The following is a 22,242-nucleotide window of genomic DNA, read 5'->3' on the forward strand; positions in this document are numbered from 1 at the left end:
CTCAATAAAGTTGAAAAAAAGAAAAAAAAAACAGCAGAGGGGTTCCCACCACCCGGCCCGGAAGTTGCTGGGCCAGGCCTCACCCTGACGAGGTCTGGAAGCTGGTTCTGGGTGGTACTTCCTCTCACGGAGGCCTGCCAGCCGGCAGCTGGAACTTGGCTTGTCCCCAGGGGACATGCGCTTCTCTGAACAATGTCGGGAAAGGAAACCAAACTCAAGGCTCTCAGGGGTTTTCTGGTCGTTTTTGGCTGTGGGGGTGGAGGGGGAGGTTGGTAAGGCCCCTGGGGCAGGGCGGGGGGCTGCTGCCTTGGTGGCAGGGGGCCCAGGTTTGGAGGGCCCCCTGTATACTAATGATTATTATAATAAGCGACTGTTACTTCTTGTGTTATATTGTGCTCAGCTCTGTGTTACTCATTATCTTGAATTCTTTAAACAACTTTTTACGGGAGGTATTTTTTTGGAACAGCTTTATTGAGATATAGTTCACATACCATACAATTCACCCACTAAAGTGTACAGTTCAATGGCTTTCAGTGTATTCACAGAGCTGTTCAACCATCATCACAACTGATTCTAGAACATTTTCCTCACTCCAAAAAGAAACCCTGTCCCCCTTAGCCATCACCTTCCAATACCCCCCGGCCCGTGAGCCCTGGGCCACCACTGATCTACTTTCTGTCTCTACAGATTTGCCTATTCTGGGTATCCCAAAGGTGGGTGGCATGCTGGGGAATGGGAGAATCAGAGAGGGTAACTGACCAGCTCAAGTTCATACAGCTAAGGAAGTGGCAGACTTGGCACTTGAATCCAGATCTCCCTGGTCTCCGAGTCCATACTTTCCCACTGCACCATGGGGCTTTGTCTTCTTCTTCCCAATAACAGTATTAAAAATAGTCAGCCCTGCTGATTGGAAGGGGAGGCCTATTTTACCTCCATTGTCTCATTGAATCTTTACAATCATCCTGGGAGGTAGGTACAGTTATTATACCCATTTTGCAGAGAGGGAAACTGAGGCATCAAGGAGCTAATGGTCCAGTGCATCATGGCTGCTAGCAAATGGAAGAGGGTTATGGGAAAAAACATGTGCATACTTGAGGACTGGTGAGGGACGCAAAACAGAAAGTCGAGACAATGCTGATTAAAAGACAATTTTCTTTCAGGTTATTCCCCCCTCCCCCCCTTCTTCTTTCTTTTTGTGTGAAAAGGAAAAGAAAGTTCCCTCCACCCTTTGAGGTCACTTCCTGACCCATTTGTGAATCTATGTGGAGTGGTTACAAACTCACTTCTCCCTGCATGAATGCCTCCTGTTAATGCTGGGGATGGGCAATGGGCCTGTGTGCCCATGGGCTCTGGCACCAGACAGACCCGGGGTTCAAATCCTGCCTCCACCAGCCAGCAACTTAATGCCCTTGGGTCCTACCACAACCAACCAGTGACAGGGGCTTTCTGCCATATACGTCTGAATATACAGGGTGGCTTCTCCCCCTACCCATCAAGCTTTGGAAAAGAAGTGTCATTCTGTATTCAAGTCTTCCTAGAACAGGGGCTGCTGCCTCAATTACTTTATTTTGAACAACCAAGTTGAAGTTCGAGAAAAAGAGGAGATGAGGAGCCCCAAACACTCCCATTCATTACGCTAGATTTCTTTACCTGTTCACCTGAGGGTAAAAAATGAGGCAAAGAAGAAAGGCAATTAAAATATGAGAAAATCAAATTGCCATCTACTATGACCATCACCTCATACACAACAGATATATTAACTCCAAAAATGCTGGAGGCTCACAATCAGATTAAACGAGAGTTCTTTAAATGGAAGCATGTTCTACATGTTCTTTTCTTGCTTGATCCCTGGGACCAGAGAAAACTCCAGCCAGAATTAGCATCTGTCTAGACAGAGGTTAGGAGCTCAGCTTCCTATAGTCTCCCAAACGTATGATGGCACTCTGTCTCATTTCATCAGCAAGAAGCTTGACATGCTTCCCCTACATGTAGATTTTGTGATAATAAATTATACATGTGTATGGTTATATTAACATATCACATACATTATATGACATGTACCAAAATAGGAGTGTTGAAAGGATTAATGGAAATAAACATAAGTTGAAGTTCTGAAAAAAAGAAAAAGGAAATTGAACCCAGATTTAGCCATTATTCCTGGGAAATTGGCCCCGTGATTCCAAGTGGTTGAGTTATAACAAGCCTTTCAAAGATTTCTTTAAAAAACAGTGCCGTAAGTGATGGGTGGTGAAGAGCACTGGTACGTCTCTGAGATGGGAGCAGCAACAGGAATGAATCCACAGATTTTCTAAAGTCAGCAAATGAGCCCTGTGGCTTCAGACACAGTATTTTCAGTCAGAGCAACATTCACAGATTCAAAATAATGCTGTAACTCAAGCCCCTTAGGAGTAAAACTGGTGTGCTCTGATCGCTCTGTAGGCGACCCTAAAGCTGGCTCTTCTCACCATGAAGACACTTGTATCAAAGGTGCACATGAAAGGTGTGAATGAAATTGCTCCGCGAAACAGGAGAATGGAAAAAAGCAATATTTCTCCTAAAGAATATGTTACATCATACAATATGTGACTTGAGATACGCACGTGCAGCTAAATGAATCACAACTAAATACCATAACTAGGCATCTGACTATGTCATCTATATGCCTAGATGTTTATACAGTGAGCCATAAAAAATCTTTTCCTTGGGAAAATGGGAGATCAAGTCCCTGGTATTCTACGTTCCTTACAACAAACTTTTGGGGCTGGCACTATTTTGATCCCGTCTAACAGATGGGGAAACTGAGGCTGAGGGCATTTAAGTGGCTTGCCCCAGGGAGCAAGAGGTGGTTTGACAACAGTGCAGCCTCAGTGACGATTTCAAATTAGTCAATTTGAAACAGCCAACTCTCTGAGCAGCCAACCCCGGTGATTGAGACACGTCTATTAAATGTACGTAAAACACGTGTATGCAGTAGGCGCTCCATAAATGCTACGCTATCTGGAAGTTCTCTCTCTACTTCGCAAGTGACCTGGGGCAGGTGGCCTCCCCTCCCGCTGCCTCAGTTTCTTCCTCTGCCCGCGGAGGCGGGGTCCCAGGCCGACCCGCCCCCAGCGGGGACGCCGGGCCGGGGCGGGCCGGGGCGCGGGGGGCGGCCCCCGAGCGGTCACGTGGCGCGCGGCCGCGGCCGAAGCAGAAGTGGCAGCGGCCGCGGTGGAGGGCGTGCGCGGCAGGGAGTGCCCGGAGCCGGGACCCGCGGCGGGGCACGGCCAGGTGAGCGGCCCGGCCCGGCGGGAGCGCACGGGGCGCCCGGGGCCCCGCGCCGGGGGGCCCGCGCCCGGGGCGCTGCGTCCAGCGGGGACCTGCGGCGGGGCGCAGCTGGCGCGCGCAGGGGTGGGGCGCGCCGTCGGGGCCCCCGCCCGCTGTGCCCGGGTCCGAGGCGGTGACGGCGGGGTCCGGGCCGGCCGCTGGCCACGTTCTCGCCCGGGGCCGGCGCCGCTTGGCCGGTCGGTGCCCTGGGCGGCTCCGGCTTTGAATGGGCACCGGGAGGAGGCGGCGCGGCTTGCGGTCGGAGGGGCGCGGGAGCGCTGGCGTTGGCGTTCAAGGCTCTCGTGGCCGCAGGGTCCTGCGTGGGGTCGGGCCGTGTTTCCCGGCCACCCCTGTGCCCAGGGCTCGCCGACTCGGCTCGGCCCGGCCGGCCGCCGGCACTTCCCCGTATTACACAGGTGGTTGCGGTGGGTGGGTGGCTGGGCGATACCACGGAAGGCGCAGCCGGTCCCCAGCGGAGACTGGGGGAGTTTTCCGGGGATTCGTGACTTCTTCTCCCACCCCGCGATTGAAAGCATGATTGTGTGTGTCCATGTGTGCGCTTTCCTGGTTCTGTTTTGGAATCTCAGAGAGGTCGTTACCCCCACAGCGGAAGACTTCGAGTGAAAGATGTGTCTCCTTGGGGCTGGGGGTTGGCGCCTGGATTCCGGTGGAGGCCGGGGAGGGCTCTTTTAGCATCCTGGGCTTGGACTAGACTGAGAGTATGGTGGGCTGAAGCGGGTGACGTGGCTCAAGGGAAACAGGTGGCCTTGTCAGCCAACTTAATTTGAATTTCAATTCCAGCTCTGTGACCCTGGACACCTTGAAGAACCTCTTTGAGCCTCAGTTTCTTCCCCTGGATACTGGAGCCACCCAAGCCTACACTCCAGGGCTGTGTTGAGAATTTAGGGCTTATGTATGGAAGGGGTGCCCGGGCTAGTTCTTGACCCTCTGGTTAAGGGCCTTGCATGGTGCTTGGGCCATCATCCTTAGCTACAGTTATTTGGGGAGGCCTTACTGATTTAAGGGTCCGTGCCAGCCCCGGGTGGTTACCCTATTACAGAGGTGTGTGTGCCGCGTGTGTACCAGCTCAGGGACCAGACACTGCGAGCGCCGTTGGTGCCGAAATTGTCTAATGATGTTGCTGCCTCCAGTCACTGCGCACCCCGCCTCCACTCGACCTTGAGCTTGTGAGGCAAAGGGGGGACCGCCAGGATTATTCCTTTTGCTGGGTCAAGTCAGTGTAAAATTGCCAGTGAGAAAACTTAAAAACACTTTTTAATTTAGAAAACAGTCAAAACACAAAAAAGAAGAGCTCATCCGTTGTGTCACCACTTAAATTAGTAAAAAGTCAAGTCATTCCTTCTACCCTTTTCCACCCTCCAAAAGTACCTAACCATTCTCCCTGGATTTATAAGCAGACAGACTTTAAAAATGTAATTATCTTATGCGTATTTGTTTGCAGCTTGTTTTTCATCTGTCTCTTGACTCTTTCCAGATCACATTGCTAATAAATGGTCCTCATTCCTTCCAGTAGCTACGGAGCATTCTTTAACCTGCATGACCCATTATGTATTTAAGGGGCTTCCCCCTGCCCCCATTGGTGAGCATTTGAATTGTTTCCTGGGTTTTTGTTCTCTTTTTCTTTTACAAATGATGTCTCGGTGAACATCTTTGTGCATGTTTTTTCCTGCACATATGTGATTATTGGATCAAAGCATTTGCATGTTTTACGTTTTAATAGATGCTCACAGGTTGCCCTAAAAAAAAAAGTTGAACCAATTCACACTCCTACCTGCAGTGGCTGATACTGCCCGGTTCCTCTGGTGAGAATGTGTATCCCCCAACCCCCATGCTGCAGGGTGGGCGTGAGATGCAGCAGTAACATCCCTCCAGCTGTCGAAGGGCCGGTTCGGTCTCAGGGATGCGACTGTGCTGAATTTATCTCAGAATTGTTTTGTGGGATTTTCTATGAAATCCTGTACTGGCCTAACGTGTGCAGAGAGCACCGAAGATAAGAAAACCTCCCTGTTTCCTGGTTCTGGGTCCTTGGATCCCAGAAGTTTATTTTAAGGAGAGAGAGACATGAGAAGTAGAAATGGTAAAACCTCGTCTTGAATCCCAGCCATGTTTCTATCAACACAAGTCATTTTACAGAGTTACCCGGGGAGGATGAGAAACAGGAACAACAAAGGGATTTCAAGGCTATTTCTTTGTTTTTTTTTTTTGAAAGCAGAAGCAAAATGGAAATTGCCTGTGATGGTTAGTGCCCTCCCCTGGGGTCAAGGCTTCGGAGACCTTCTTGCCTTAGTTGCAGAAGCATCGAACTCTGGAAGCTTGAGTTGGGAGCTGGCTGGATTTTGGTGGTTGACTCCAAGGATCTTGTGGCCAGGAGGATGTCTTTCCAGTTCTTGGCAAGAGGCAACATGAGACTTGATGTTTATGGTTCAGCCAGTCCACTGGGCTTCTGAGCTGGAAGTAACCGGAATCCTGGGAAGGTTAAGTCCACAGCCCTCCCCAGAGCCAGAGTCAGAAAGAACTGAGGGCCCTGGTACCTCCCTGCTGGCCGATTTAATCGGAGGTGGGGGTGTTGTGGTTGCAATTCATGCCCTGCCGCATGTCGGCCTTGAGACCTGGGAGTGGGGAACCCCAGAGATGCATGGCTGGGGGCCGTCAGCGTAGTGAAGAGCTGCAGAGCAGGGGCCAGGTTCAAAGCCTGGTTCTGCCACTTTCCAGCTGTATGACCTTGGAAAGTCCTTTAACCTCTCTCGAGAGGGGCAGGGGGCTCCCAAATTAGTTACTGTCTGGCCAGATTCTGCCACGGAATTCTGAATTCCAGAAGGCAGGTGCTGAAGGAGCAGGGGTGTAGGGTTCAGACCAGGGTTCTGATCCTGGGGTTGCCACTTGTCTGCTTCATCACATCATTTCACCCCCCAGGACTTCGGTTTTCACCTCGGTATTTCCCATGGAGATAAAGGAGATGAACCACGTAGAGCAGGTGCTGATTTGGGGAGGGCCAATAAACAGCTAGTTTAGCAGGATGAGACTGGTCACGGGCACCTTGTGCATCCCCCTGATCTGGATTAGAGGGTGATGAGGTGGGAGGCTCATTTTAGGCAGAGTTCTTGGTGCACCCTATTAGTCCTGCCACTGGGCCTTTGCTTAAGCCTGTTCCTGTGACTAGACTGTTCCCTCCTGGTTCATCTGTTCTAAAGATTGGATTCAGATGCCCTCTTCCCCTAGAAGCTTTCTTGGAGCCCTCTAATCTCCCAGCCTCTCCCCAGGCTAAGTTCGGGGCCCCTTCCCTCTGCTCCCTTGGCAGTACCCCGCCCCTGCCATGTCCCTGCTCCTGCATTTACCTCTTTACATTAGAATCATTGAGCTGACTGGTCTGTCTCCTCATGGGCAGAGAGCAAGTGTAATTCATTTTATCTCTGGCTGTCAGCACACCTGCCCAGGTGCCTTTGGCTCTGGGTGTGAGGTGGAGGAAGGAGGGGGCAAAGGGCAAGGCCTGGGCCTCTGCCACCCCCTCCATTTGCATACTGGTCCCCAGCTCAGTGCCTGGCATAGAGTTGACACTGGATTAACGCATTGACCAACTGGCTGATTAGTATGATCCGAGGCCCTGCTAGATGCTAGGGGCCAGGCGTACATTGTAGCTTTTAGTCCTTCCAGCCCTCCTTGAGGGTGGTGGTGTTATCCCCATTTTACAGATGAGGGAACTGAGGCCCCTATTTTGAGCAACTTGGCGGGAGGCTGTGGGAGCAGAGCCTGAGTGGAGGCCCAGACAGCCCCAGCTGAACACCCGCCTCTCCACAGAGTAACAAGTGTGGGCTCCTGAAGGGGTTTGGTCGGGACAGAGGAGATAAAGAGACACAGAACAGTTGATGGCAACAGTAACAATAGCTAAATCTGAGGAGCACTGACTTTGCAGTCATGTTACAAGGGCCTGAGACAGACTGTCTGGTTTGATCCTTACAAGAACCTTTGTTCTTGTAATCTGTCTTCCCCTTTGCAAGTGTGGAAACGAGGCCCAGGCCCTTAAGTGACTTGGTGTGGGGTCTGCAGCTAGCTAGCCTTCCATCCCGGTCCCCTTGAGTGGCAGGCAGTGTGTCTTTGGACGTCTGGGAGGCAGAATGGGGGAGTGGAGTGCAGAGAGAGGCTCAGGGAGCGACTGCAGGGTTGAGCAGAGGTGTGACGTCACTTCACTCTTGTTCTAGAAGCATTCTTCTGGCTCCTGATCTGAGAGTGGACTGTAAGGGGCCGGGGCAGAGGCGGGGAGACCAGGTAGTAGGTGATTAGAACCATCCAAGTATAAGATCCTAGGAGGAGCCCGTGAAGAGGTGAGACGGGCTGGATTCTGGATTTGCTGATGGATTGGCTGTGGTGGTGAGAGAGGCCAGACAAGGATGGCTCCAAGATCGGGGGCCCCAGCACCTCTCTGATAAACATCGACTGTGCATGGGAATAAGAGGCGATCAAGAAGACCTCCGGGACGCTGAGCAGCACGCTACGTGCTTTGCTGGTGGCATTGCATTTCAGGCTTCCTAACTGTCCCTACATTCCCACTTTAGAAAGGATGGAGGCTTGCAGAGGGCACACAGCCTGCCCGGGGCCACACAGTCAGCAGGACCCTGCACCAGGATTCAAACTTGAGGCTGCTGGGTGGGCCCTAATGTTTTCTGTTCTTTTGGCCCCATTTCTTTTTCTTTCTTTTTTTTTTTTTTAAGATTTTATTTATTATTTATTTTTTCCCCCCAAAGCCCCAGTAGATAGTTGTATGTCATAGCTGCACATCCTTCTAGTTGCTGTATGTGGGACTCGGCCTCAGGATGGACGGAGAAGTGGTGCCTCGGTGCGCGCCTGGGATCCGAACCCGGGCCACCAGCATCGGAGCGCGCGCACTTAACCACCAAGCCACGGGGCCGGCCCTCTTTTGGCCCCATTTCTATGCAGAGGTCTCCAGGGACACACTCAGAAGTGTTTTGTTTTTTTTTTTGGGGTCTGTTCCCAGCCTCACTTAGGAAGTAAAGGGATAGTTAGAAGTCTCTAGGCAGGATAGAAAAGGATGCTGGTGTTGGGGGAGTGGGAGGTGGGAGCCGTCTGGGCTGCTTTGGCTATTCAAATATTCTACAGCATAGAAGTGTGTGGGGAGGGAGGGGCATCACTGCCAGGCTGGGGCGATTTGGTTATTCAAAGTCAGGATAACGGTTGGGTCGTTGAGGTCAAGGGGGCTCCTCCCACACCTCCACTTCCATTTAAACCTCAGTGTGTCCTGCCTGGGCTCTCTGAGTGGTCAGCCATTGTCTGCCACTAGAACCTTCTCTGAAAACTCATCCTGATGGGCATGAGGCAGGATTTTTGGCTCTTGAAGTCCAAGCCCTGTTAACTAAATCCCCCTCCATTAACTAAAACCAGTTCACTCCTTTATTCTGCCTCCAGCCTCCTACTTCCCTCACTGCTTCCTTCTCCCTGGAGGGGCCGACAATGAGCACCATGGTCAACGTGGACGCCCTTCCAGAATATGAGAAGAGTCAGATCAAGAGGGCCCTGGAGCTGGGCACGGTGATGACCGTGTTCAGCTTCCGGAAGTCCACCCCGGAGCGGCGGACCGTCCAGGTGATCATGGAGACGCGGCAGGTGGCCTGGAGCAAGACGGCCGACAAGATCGAGGGTTTCTGTGAGTACCCGCCGCCGGGGCAGTGCGGCCCCTGCACTTCTCACCTTCCTGCCTGCCGTGGTCACTGCAGTTGTTGGTTTGATACCTTCTTCTCTTCTAAAAATGCAGGTGTGGCCACTTGGTCTGGGTCTGTGATGGCCTTTAGAGCAGGAGGGAGAAGTTCAGCTAGGAAAGCGCTGGTGAAGGAGCAGAGGCCCTCGGGGGCCAGCTCGGAAATGACAGACACACCGCTCACCTGGGCTGGCAGGGGTGCGCTCCAGGTCTTCCGGCACCGGGGATCACGTGTTGATGGCCAAGCTGTCTGGCCTCTTAAGGGCTGACTGGCTGGAGCTTGCTGAAACTTATAGCTTCATAGCCAGATGCCTGTTTTGATTTATTGCAAACCACAGAGCGAGAGGCCTTGCCTTTAGCTCCATGTGGACAGAGCGCGTCATCGAATGTTCTGTAGCTTTCAGATGAAGTTCTGGCCCTGGTGGAGGTGTCTTCTTTTCCCCACCCCCCTTAGATTGGGCAATTGCTTCAGTTCCTAAAGTTTCTAAGACTGTTTTTAACACACAGAGTAAGGAGACTTAAGCAATTTTCAGTTGCAGAGACTTGCTTTAATTTGCATTTTTTTATTGACTACTTTTCAATTGAAAAATTAAAATGTACACTTGGGGTAAAATCAGTTCATTAGTAAATGTCTCTCTTCCCCCAGCCCCACCCTGTGTTCCAGAGGCAAGCTCATAACTAAGTTCTTTTGTCTTCCAGAAGTGTTCTATGCTTCTATAACGTGTGTCATGTTTTTTTACACAAACAGGTACCTCCTGCATACACTTGTGCACTTTGATTTCTTTTTTTAACTTAATAATTATCTTGGAGGTGGTTTCTTACCAACACATTGTTATGCCTTATTCTTTCATGGCCACATAGCATTCTGGCTGCGGTGTCACAGGTTAACCCCTGGAGATGGACATTTGGACATTCCAGTCTTTTCTCTTAGCTGCAGCAACTATACCTGCATTCTTCTTCTTCTTCCCTTTTTTTTTTTTTTTGGTAACAGCTTTATTGAGATATAATTCACATACCGTATAGTTCACCCATTTAAAATGCACAATTCAGTGGTTTTTAGTATATTCACATATATATACAACCATCACCATAATCAATTTTAGAACATTTTTATCACCCCAAAAAGAAACCCTGTCCCCATTAGCCATCATCCTGTATTTCCCATCCTCCTCACCTGGCCTAAGTAACCACTAATGTACTTTCTGTCTCTATAGAGTTCCCTGTTCTGGACATTTCTTATGATGGAATCATGTAATATATGGCCTTTTGTGACTGGCTTCTTTCACTTAACCTAATGTTGTCAAGGTTCATCCATGTTGTAGCATGTCTCAGTAATTCATTCCTTTATATGGCTGAAAAATATTCCATCATATGGATATTCCACAGTTTTTTTAATCCATTCATTCATTGGTGGATGTTTGGGTTGTTTCCACTTTTTGGCTCTTATGAATAATGCTGCTGTGAACAGTCATGTACAAGTTTTTGTGTGGATGTATGTTTTCATTTTTCTTGGGTATATGCCTAGGAATATAGGTGCTGGATCATATGGTAACTCTATGCTTAATCATTTTAGGAACTGCTGGACTATTTTCCAAGTGGCGGCACCATTTTAAATCCCACCAGCAGTGTGTGAGGGTTGTCTTTGCATTATTCTTTTATGCACACGTATGGGTACATCTGAAGGACAACTTCCACTAAGTGTTATTTCTGAGTTAAAAGGTACGGGGTGTTTTAACTTTCAAGGACACTTTGGCAACACCCCACAAAAGCCCACGGAGTGTGAGGGGCCCTGTTCCCCACACCCTCTTCACACTGCGATAGAGTTCTGAACTTTGCCATTCACAGGGAGACTGGTAGCTTGGCGAAGTTCTTCATTTGATTTCTCTTATCCTGAGTGAGATTAAACAGCTTTCCGGAAGGTTTCTCCTGGCTTTGGAGCCAAGCAGGTCTCAGATGGCACAGAGCCACAAGCCCTGTTTTGAAAATACGCATGCTCCCAGTTTTGTTTGCACTGGCCATGCTCGACCTCCCAGGTGGCCCAGAGCCTGTTGCAGCTGGGGTGGGGGTGGGGGTGGGGGCCTGCGGGAGGTGGAGCGGCCACTGATGGTAAATACAGGTGTGCCACACTGAGAGTGGTCTGTGGGTCCTTTCTCTTCTTGACCTGCGGGTCCCAGGTGTGGCTGACCATCAGAACACCTGGGGGGGCTTTTAAAAGTACAGGCTACTGGAGCCTTCTCCTGAAGCACATTCTGAGGGGCAGGGGACAGGATTTGTCTCCTGAAATCCATGCCCTGTTGTTCTCCACCCTTAGTTAACTAAAAGCAGTTCTTCCTTCTTCCTGGAGTGGCTGAGGATGGCTATCAGTTACTACGTTGGTTGGGATGCAGTATTTTATTCAGCTCCCAGGTGGTCCTGATGACTGGCCGGATTTGCTATATACTGCTGAGACGGTCCATCCATCCTTCCATCCTCCCATATCTGAATGCCTGCTCTGCCCGGCACTGCTCTAGGTGCTGGAGATACAGCAGGAATTAAATTGGCTTCCACTCCCATGGAGCCGAGGTTGTGTGATTAGGTACAAGCAGCATGGACCTTCTCCAGCATCGTTGGTTGAGTTTTGCTCTGTGGCTGTGGGCAAGTTATGTCCGCTTTCTTAGTTTTAATTCTCTCATCTGTAGAATGGGAATCATATTTGCGTCCACCTCACAGGATTGTGGTTGGGAATGGATAAACGAGTGAGTACGTCAGAGTGGTTCAACACAGTGCCTAGCGTGGGATACGCGCTCAACCCGTGGGAATGGCCGCTATTATTTTAGCCGTTGTTGCTGCTAACGGGTGCTGCCCGGTGCTTGCTTAGATGTTTGGGCTTTTTCTGGAGGGCAGCAGGGATCCACTGAAGGGTTTTCAGAAGGGGGATGATGTGAATGGGTTGGGGTTTTGAACATGCCCTGGCCGTCCTGTGTGAGAGGGCTGTGTTGGTGTGTTTGTAAAGTGACGGAAAAAGCCAGTTTTGGGGTAAAGAGCTTGTAAATGGTGCTCCCTTGACCACTTTGAGAGAGCAGGTCTTCGGGCCCAGGATGACTCTCAGGGCCACGTTTCCAGCCTCCTGTTGTGGGGGTGATATCCTGAGGGGAGCCCCAGCTGTAGCGTTTCTTCAGGGGCCCTAGTAGCAGGAACCTGCAGGTTACCTGAGGCCTGCAAGGGGCAAGTGAGCATGAAGGAGCACGGGCGTGGGGTTCTGGGGTATTTGACAAGTGGCGTGTGACTTCTGGACAGGTATCCCAACCCCAGGCAGGCCTGGGTGAGGGTAGACATGCGTGGATCCCACTATCTAAAGCAGTGAGTGGCTTTCAACCAGGGCCACCTCCCTGCTTCCTCCAGGGGGATTTGGCAACGCCTGGAGATATTTTTAGTTGTCATAACTGAGGGCGAGGGGGTGTGCTCCTGGGTCTAGTGGGTCGAGGCCAGGGATGTTCCTAAACATCTTACGATGCATAGGACAGCCCGTATCACAGATAGTTATCCAGTACAAGATGTCAGTGATACCAAGGTTGAGAAGCCCTGGTCTAAAGTCATGTGTTGCTTTGCTTAGAGCCATAAAATGTCACTGGATATAATAGGGTTTCTCTTTGGACCCTGTCATGACGGAGCTATTTCACATGGTCAGCCCATATTTGCCATCATATTGGCTGCTAGACTCTGCTGAGAGAGAGGAGGAAGGATGGAGTCCTGCCCTAGAGGGGAAACCGATTCAGCAGCCAGCCCTTGCAGGATCGTGTGATCGGTCCCACAGTGTGGGTACCATGTGGGGAAGGAAGGCTCTCATCCATCTGGGTGTGGGGAGGTGGTAGGGAATGAGGGGAGGCCTCCTAGTGGAGGAGTTGCTTGTCTGGAGAGTTGAGGGAGGGGCTGGCCAGGTGGCCAGCGGATGGCCATCTTGAAGTGGGGTCAGCAGTGTCCTTGAATGTGAGTGAGTAGATTTGTGGGTCAGAGACTTGGGCAGGGCTCAGCTGGGTGCTTCTTCTACTCTGTGACCAGGACTGAGGTCATTTGGTGGTACTCAACTGGTATGTCATCTGGTCTGGAAGGTTCCAGAATCTTCACTCCCTCATCTGGTGCGTTGGTGGTGATGGCTGGAAGCCTGAGCTCAGCAGGAACAGTTGACTGAGTGCCTGCTGCCTCGCGGTCCCAGGGTAGTTGGACTTCTTACATGGTGCCTGGCATCCCCTCAGGGCGCGTGTTCCAAGAATCCCAGGCAGAAGCTGCAGGGCTGCTTATGACTTAGCCTCAGAAGTCCCAGAAAGTCACTTGCACCGGCTCAGGTCACCAAGGCCAGCTCAGGTTCAAGGAATGGGGAATCTTCTCTTGGAGAGGGAGTGGCATGCACGTCCAGGGTGGGAAGGAATTGATGGTGGCCGCCTTGGCCCCAAGTGACCATGAGAACACCTGGACTCTGGATCCAGACTTGTAGTTCAAATCTGCATTCTACCACCTACTAGGTGGGTGATCTGAGGCAAGTTTTTTGACCTCTCTGTGCCTCAGTTTCCCTGTCTGTCAAGTGAGATAATAATAGTTCTTATGTTATTGGGTGAGAATTAAATGGATTTTATTTTATGTGCTTTTTCATATGTGGGAAATATTGCGTAATTGGCATGTAATACAATAAGAGAAAAAGGAAAAAAGGCAGTGTGCGGGGAGTCCCAAGGCCTGGCTTCAAGTGGAGAAAACTGGATCTTCAGCAAGCCACGCACCTTGTGGCCGGCAGTCTCCCACTTGCTTGCCAAGGGGCATGGGTAAGATGGTGCCTTGAGAGCCTCTGAATGTAGGGAGGGAGCGTGTGGAGCTGCTGGGAGGTGCTGCTTATGTGGTTTTTCTATCCTTCCAGGGGCACCCGCTAAGCAGTCTCCAGGTAGAAAGGAGCTGCTCAGGGGCCTCTCTGAGTAGCACCCTTGGGGTCTCGGGAGCATCTCGTCCATTTGCGAGGCCTGGAATGTGGTGCCACCCGTTTGTGGAGTCGGATGGGGCTGGTGTCGCGAGGAGCTGCCTTTGAGGGCTTGGACTGTGTCCCTCTCAACTGAAGAGGCTTTTATCCTGAAGTTTTCACTTTCTCTTATGCATATTTTTTCCATCTGTTTATTTTTGGCAAGTTGTGGCTGCCCATGAATGAGGGATTCGCAAAAATAGGAGCTGTTCTGTTTCCTTGGTATTAGATTCTTAGCTTGTCTGCCTAATAATAATAGTAATAATGATGATGATGATGATGATGTTGTTGTTGTTGTTGTTGTTGAGAGCCACCTCTAATGAATACTGTCTGTGTACTAGTCCCAGTGTAAGCCCATCACGTGTAACAGCTCATTAAGTCCTCACAGTGACCCTGTGAAGCAGGAATCATCCCCACTTTATTTATGAGGAAATTGAGTCCTGGGGAGACTAGGTGATGTGCCCAAGCCCACACAGCTAGTAAGGGGCAGAGCTACAATTTGCACTCAGTCTCTCTGCCTTTGGAGTCTTAAATCTCCTTCCTGCTCTGTGCTGCTTTCTCCTCCTCTGTGATCTCAGAGATGTTTCAGTTGTGTGTGACAGAGAAGCACCCTGGCTGGGACCCAAGAGCGACAGCATCGTTTAGACTTTCCTTGTTACAAGAGGGAAATGCACCCATTCCTTGTGCGTGCGGAGGACACGCTCTGCCTGGTGCTGAGATGCCAAGAGGAAGAAGACTCTAGAGGTGCTCTGGTTAGTGGGGAGACAGAGGTGCCAGGAGGAGACAAGTGATAAGTGTGGACAAGTGTGGACAAGTGATAAGAGAGCCAGGGGCAGTGAATGAGGTTGTACTGTATCTCAGCTGTATCTGCATATCTGTATCTCAGAAGTCCATCCTTGCACTTCTTATCCATTAAAGTATGAATATTTTTGAAAGTTATTTTAACAAAATGTTTTCAGAACAGTGGAGAAGTAGATGTTTTTTCACTGGCTTCTTCCATCTAGGAAGAAATCCATTGTCTGAAAGTGGTCCCCAGGCTCCTTCAGTCAAGCATCCCATCAGAAATAAGATTCAACTGATGTCCCCAGTGTCTATAAACTTATTTATTTTTTGACTGTAGACGTGCAGTTGTGGTATACAACAGCACGGACTCTGGAGCCTGGGGAGTTCAAATCCCAGCCCTGCCACCTAATTGGAGTGTGGCCTTGGACCACTCATGTCACTTCTTTGTGCCTCCATTTCCACATCTGTAAAATGAGAATAATAAAAGGACCTGTCTCATAAGGCTCTTGTGAGGATTAAATGGAGTAATATATATGTAACTGCTTTCAACAGGGCTGGGCGTAGAGGAGGTAGGTGCTCAGTATTAGCCGCTCTTGTCATCCTTGTCATTGTCATTATCGTCATCATCATCAAAGGGAAATGACATTGTAGAAAGGATGAGATAAATATTGGAACTTCCATTTTCTTTCCTGCACGCAGTGGATTGTCCTGCTCCCCTTCTGGGGGACCTCTTCACCACGTTGGAGCCTGCGGGTGTGAAAAATGGAGCTGACGTTTTTACTCTTGACATCGATACAGACCTGCTTGTAGGCTGGACGGTTGAGGAGTTGGTTTCTGTGGTTATTCAAGGGTGGTTTTCTGTCCTGGATGACAATCACTTGACGTGCTTAGCATTTGTTTCTTTATTGATTTAGCAAATACTCAGAGGACTTGGCGTGTGTCAGGTTTTATGCTTGTCGCTGGAGATAAAGTGAACAGGACGGGAGATCCCTAGAGGAGCTTACGGTCTCATAGGAAAGACAGAAAAGCCAAACTAACCATTTAATCATTTTGGATTGTGGTGGATGTAGGAAGGAAAGAAACAGGGCACTGGGACGTAACCAGTGAAGAGCACTATTTCAGGAGGGCAGGCCTCAGGGAAGCCTCAGTGTGGAGGTGACTTTTGAGCTGAGACTTGAAGGTTGAGAAGGAGGGAGCCATGGTAAGCTATGGAGGAAGAGCATTCCAGGCAGAGGGCGTAGCAATAAAGCTTCTGTAGTAGTAAGGGTAGGCTAGCTGCAGTGACCAATGATTTCTTGATACGATATAAGTTTCTCACTCAAGTCTACGATCCAGTGGGATTGGGGGAGTGGGGCTCTGCTGTCTGGTGGCATCACCATCCCCTAAAGCACCTGAGGCTACCGAATGATCCTCTGTGTCCAGCCAACACGTGGGGAAAGAGGAAGAGTGGAGGACAGCTCAGGAGGACTTTATGGGCCAGGCCTGGAACCGATGTGCCTCTTCCTCCCACCTCCCATTGACCAGAACCATGCACGTGACCGGCTGCAAAGGATGCTGGACAACGTGGCCGGGCTGTGTGCAGACAAGCATGGGAAATGGGTGTGGTGGGCATCCCCCAGGCTCTTCCGTGGCCTTTAGTTTTGGAGGATGCAGAGGTGGCTCTAGGCACCCCACTGATGGCTAGAGAGTAGAATGATTGTAGGGATTTGGGGGTTCTTTAGGAATCCAGGAAAATGAGCAGCCTGCCACGGGGCCTCCTGGGAAGGGGAGGTCACGGCGCTGAGGACTTGCCCATCCCGTCTGTGACAAGAGCCTCTGGTGGTGACGTCTCTCTATAGACAGGCCTGGTCGGACCCCTTAGGTTTCCTCTCAGCCTTGGCTAGTCCCTCCCCAGCAAAGCCCCTCTCCACCTTGACTCTGCAGCCCCATCAGTGAAGGTTTTGGTCTCCCAGCCTCCCGAGGATGGACTCCCAAGAGAGGCCTCTGATTGGCTGGCTCTGTTTGAGCCAGTCACAAGGATTGGCTGTTTGGAGGCCCGTGTCCCTCTGGTCACTTTTGGTGTGGGGGCAGTTTAGATGGGTCATAGCCTGACGTCTTCAGGGCTTGTGGGCAGATGTGGGTCCCTGTTATAGGTTGAATTGTGACCCCCTCGCCAGTTCATATGTCAAAGCCCTAACCCCAGTAGCTCAGAATGTGACCTTATTTGGAAATAGGGTCTTTGCAGATGTAATTAGTTAAGATGATGTCATGCTGGTGCAGGATGGCCCTAATCCAATACGACTGGTGTCCTTATAAGAAGAGGAGGCACACACACACACGCACGCACGCACGCAGAGAGACACACGTACTCGGAGAGAAGGCCGTAAGATGATGGAGGCAGAGACTGGAGTGATGCGTCTTCAAGCTGAGAAACACCAAGGATTGCTAGCCATGACCAGAAGCTAGGCGAGAGGCACAGAACAGATCTCCCTCCCAGCCCTCAGAGGGAACCAGCCCTGCCAACACCTTAATCTTGGACTTCTGGCCTCCAGAACCATGAGACCGTAAATTTCTGTTAAGTCACCCAGTTTGTGTTTTTCTTTTACGGCAGCCCTAGCAAATGAATGTACTCCTCTTTAATGAAAAGGGCCGGAGGGACAGTGTTGTGAGCACGGCAATTGCGGGTATCATGGACTGGTTGGAGTCTGTCATATAGGAATTGAAGAGCCCTTGCTGTATTCCACTGTCACCTTATTTCCTAGCTGCACGGGTCTTGGCCTGGGCCACGAGGGCGTGAGGGGGCGTAGTATACTGGTTAGATGCGGGGACTGAGGAGCCAGCCTGCTTGGGTTTGAATCCTGACTCCGTTGCCTGTTAGCTCTGTGATCTTGGGCAAGAGACTTACGTCTCTGTGCCTCCGTGTCCTCATCTGTAGAATGGGAAGAATGATGTTACCTACCTTATGGGGTCGCCAGAAGGACCAGATGGGCTCCTGGAGATGAATCACTGAGACAGGCGCCTGGGACGTGCTGTGTAAGGTTGGCTCTTGTTATTACAGCTCGTGCTTTGCTCCCTCCCGTCTCTCGGAAGTACATCCTGTGAATTCTCTACTCCAAGCAACCAAGCCTCCTCTTCGGAGGACCCTGTGCACGTCCAGTTAGTTGTGGTCGATCCAGTTCTCTGTGCTCCCATGGCTGTGGGATGTGGGCATGGGTCTTTTGGAGAAATAGGTGTCCCTACTGGGGGACATCTGGCCGTTGAGGAGAGAGGAGAGAGGCAGGGGGGTGTGGACACATCCCGCTCTGAGGAGCCAGAGGGCCGGGCACAGGGAGCATCTGTCCTCTGCAGTAGTGCCAAGCCCTGGAATGCAGGTGTATCCCACTTCGTGTAATTAGAGGCTCCTGAAGAGTTGGTGCAAGTCAGATCTCTTAGGGTATCCCTAGTTGATCTGTAGTTAAGGGGAGGGAGCTGATAAAGGCATCCCTTGGTGAATCCTTTTGGAAAGAAGATCTTCCTCACTGGCCCCCCCATCTCTCTCAGATAATAAATGTGCATTTTCCCATACCAGGATAGCAAAGTGATGTGCCTTATTTTGTCTTGGAAGAGACTTAAGTGCTGTGCAGTTTGAAGTCGAAGCCAGAATCCTGGTGTCCACTTTTCTTGCTCTTTGGCAATGCCTGACCTCAGAGCCAGGCCCTTGGACCCGTCGTTCTGCTTACCAGGGAGGAATCCCCAGCACCTAGACTGTGCATGGCCCACAGCTAGTGCCTCACAGACACGCAGATATGTCAGCAGATGAATCGAGAAAGGATCTGGATGCCCCTCTCAGCCTCTGCCCCCCTCCTCCTCCCCAAAGGTGGCAGTATCTGGGGTTAAGACAGAGCATCTCATCTCCGTGACAGCTTCCCCTTTAACCACACACCACGGTTCCGGTCTCGACCCTGTGCTTACCGGCTGCATGACCCTGGGCAATTGACTCATCTGTGAGATGGGGTGACGGTAGAGCTGCCCCATAGGATGATTGTGAGCATTCATTTGTAAATGCGTGTAATGTGCCTGGTGTGCACTTGAGGGTGCCTCACGCTCCTGCTTCCCTGATGGCTTGTCAGTGTCTGCGTTTGCTTGTGCCTGGGGGCCGCGGTGTAGCCCACTCACGTGCAGGCCGCGGCCTCCTGCTATTCTGCAGCACGGGGCAGGGTCCTGTTGGGGTTAAGATCCCTTGGATTTGAGCCTGGTGTGGGCAGGCAGCTCAGCTCCTCGCCTTTCTCCTGCGAGGCTGGGGAGGGCTGACTTGGGGGAGGAGGTGTGTCAACAGGGCAGTGGTGAAGTTTTGTAAACAGAATCGGTAACGATGCCAGGTTATAGCAAAGGGGGCCTTTTCCATGCTCCCGGCACATTCGGGAACAAGCAGTAAGATGCTGCCTTCATCTTCCACAGTTGTGCTGGCAGCCGGGAGTGAGAGCGGGTTTTGGGGGGTGAAGTGTTTGTGTGTGTGAAGAAGGATTCTGTTCAGAGAAAGAAAAATGTGGGAATTCACTAATTTGTAGAATGGAAACTAGCAAAGACACAATTAGCACAGCATGGTAGAGAGACTGCAGTAGAAAGAGAAGACCCTGCAGGGCTTGTAGGGGGAGACACCAGCCTCAGGACTGGGGGTCTCGCTGGCTTCCTCCTGCTTCGTGTTCCCGCTCTGTCAGATTCCCCTGGCTGGTGTCACCCACCACGCCCAGCCGCTCCAGGCCATCCTGGCCCGTGCCAGCCTCTGCTAGTGGGAACAGCCCCCCTTGCCGGCCTGGGGCCTGGCTGGAGGAGGACCTGGCCCTGGGGAGGCGAGAAGGGCCCAAGCTGGGGTGGCCGAGGCCGAACGTTATGCCGGTTTCCTGTTTAAGACAGCTCTGGGCTGGGATCCTCTGACCTTGTTTTATTTCCCCTAATTAAAACAACTCTGACTTTGTTCTCCGTGAAGAAGTAACATGTTTTTATTAGTACAACCCCTTAGCTTCCCACCCAGAGGGATGAGTGTTAACAGTTGGTGTGCATCCTTCCAGATCTTTTTTTTTTTTTTTTGCAGGACATTGATACATTTTTACAAAATGCAGTCCTTTCATAATACTCCTTAGTAATATGCCTTTTTCATGTTGTGTTACACTGGGACCATCTTCTGTTTTAAACACTGAGCTTGGTGTAGAAACTAAGACAACACATACTGGGATATTCAAGAGCATTCCTCTAGGGTGGGGCTGCCTGGGTTCAGATCTTGGCTCTGCCACTTACAATGTTTGTGACCCTGGACAGGTTATTTAGCTTCTCATAGAACCCATCTGTAAAATGGGATAGTAGAAGTGCCTTCCTCACTGGGTTCTCATGAGGATTAGGCGACTAATTAGGCAGCACACTTAGGGTTGGTGCCTCACAGTGTCCCAGAGCACGCAGTAAGGGTTAGCTGTGGTTGCTGCTGTTATGATGATGATTATTTCTGTACGCTCTGTGGTAGGCAGAATAAAGTGCCCCTACATGTTCACATCCTAATCCCCAGATCCTGTGACTGTTATCCTGTATGGCAAAAGGCTCTTTGTAGATGTGATTAAGTTAAGGATCTTGAGATGGGGAGATTATTCTGGATTATCTGGGTGGGCCCAGTGTAATCACAGGGTCCTTATAAGTGACAGAGGGAGGGAGGAGGGTCAGAGTCAGAGAAGGAGATGTGATGACAGAAGCAGAGGTCAGAGTGATGAGATCAGTGGCTTGGAAGGTGGAAGGGGCCATGAACCAAGGGATGCAGGCCGCCTCCAGAAACTGGATGAGACAAGGAAATGGATTCTTCCCTGGAGCCCCAGAAGGAAGGGAGAGCCCCGCTGACACCTTGATTTTAGCCCATTGAGACCTGCATTTGACTTCTGACGTCCAGAACTTAAGACAATAAATGTGTGTTATCTTAAGGCACTGAGTTTGTGGTAATTTGTTATAGGAAATATAGGAAATGAATACACTCTTCTAACCAGCTTAGACAAACCATAATATTTGCTTTACATCTTTTTTGTTAGTTTTTAAGAAATAAAGTATTATAAATATAGTGAAGTCCTCACACATACCCCTCCCTCCCTAGAGAAACCAGTATCACGATTTGATAATTATCCTTCCTATGCATATTTTTTACATTTGTTTCAAAAATTTTAATCTGTGATTCATATCTAATATATTGTTTGTGAGATATCCACGTTGCTATCAGTAGCTTTAACTGCCCTCAGCAGTCTCACTCCCTGAGGTCACCCTGATAAATTCACCTGTCCTTTTGATTATGGACATTTAGGTTGTTTCCAATTATGAACATCTTTCCATTGTAAGCATATGCCTTCCATTTTGTTTTAAATGGCTATAGTTTTCCATCTTATTTTTTTATTTATTTTTACTGATCTCCCATTTTTGGACATCATGTAGTTTATTATTTGGCTATGTTAAGCATTGATCCTGGGAACATTTTTCTAGCTGACTCTTAGGCATGTCCCTGGTCATTTTCTCAGGATAAATTTCTAAAAGAATTTCTGGGAGGAAGGAAAGGCTGTGTCCTGGGCTCTGGGCATAGTGTTCAGTTGTCCACAGGAATGCTGCAGTGACTCATATGCCCACCCACCACTCTTGCCAGCATCTGGACGTCTGCCAGCTTTTGCATCTTCTACAGATATGAAATTTTTTGGGAAAGGAAGGGTCTTGTGAGTGTCACTTGTGCTCCTTCTCCTCCTGGTTTGGCATTCATTCTGTCCCAGGCTGTGAAACCAGCAGCTTGATTCTGCTGTTGGCTAAAGGCTGTGGATCTCTCCATGGCATCAACATGACCACATCGGATGGAGGTAGGAAATCTTATGAGCCTGTGCTGTCGGCCGAGACTGTTGATATGTCCTCATTTAATCCACACAACAACCCCATGAAGTTGATACTTTCCTAATCTTCTCGATGAGAAATTTGATGTTGAGAGAAGTCTAGTAATTTCCAAGGTTGACAGTTGGGATTTAGTTCCAGTTATTTGATTGCTCAGCTCATGTGTTTGTTAGTAGAACAGGCCAACTTCTGGGATATAAGTTGGGTGTCATTTTTCCCTTTTTGAGGATATGGCTTTGAATGACCTCCCATTTTGAACTTGGTTCCAAAAATATATGGCTGCTCAGAGTTGCCAACCAGAATTAGGTCTGGAATGAAAAGACTGGACTCTAGTTCCTTGAGGCAAGTGGTGTCTTGTTCATCTCTATATTTCTAGCTTCTGGCACCGGGCGCTCCCGCTAGGTGCTCAGTAGATGTGCACTGTTAAATGAATAGCTACTGCCACGAACTTCCACTTTTTTTTGAGGAGGAATTGACTTTCTGTCTCTATAGATTTGCCTCTTCTGGACATTTCATATAAATGGAATCATATAATATGTAACCTTTTGCATATGACTTCTTTCATTTAACATAATGTTGTCAAGGTTCA

At 50.0% G+C, this 22,242-nt stretch overlaps 1 protein-coding gene across 1 annotated transcript in view; it reads left to right on the top strand.

Annotated features, from left to right (window-relative positions):
* The first annotated feature begins 3,181 nt into the window (after nt 1-3,181).
* Nucleotides 3,182-22,242, top strand: part of PLCG2 (phospholipase C gamma 2) — a 149,615-nt gene continuing 130,554 nt past the window's right edge. The window contains exons 1-2 of the mRNA XM_058528355.1: nt 3,182-3,270; nt 8,746-8,983. Of these exons, the coding sequence (XP_058384338.1) occupies nt 8,791-8,983 (193 nt within the window). The 5' untranslated portion in view covers nt 3,182-3,270; nt 8,746-8,790. The remainder of the gene's footprint in view (nt 3,271-8,745; nt 8,984-22,242) is intronic.

The sequence above is a fragment of the Diceros bicornis genome, chromosome 32 (assembly GCF_020826845.1).
Source record: "Diceros bicornis minor isolate mBicDic1 chromosome 32, mDicBic1.mat.cur, whole genome shotgun sequence".
In the NCBI taxonomy this organism is placed as follows: Eukaryota; Metazoa; Chordata; class Mammalia; order Perissodactyla; family Rhinocerotidae; genus Diceros; species Diceros bicornis.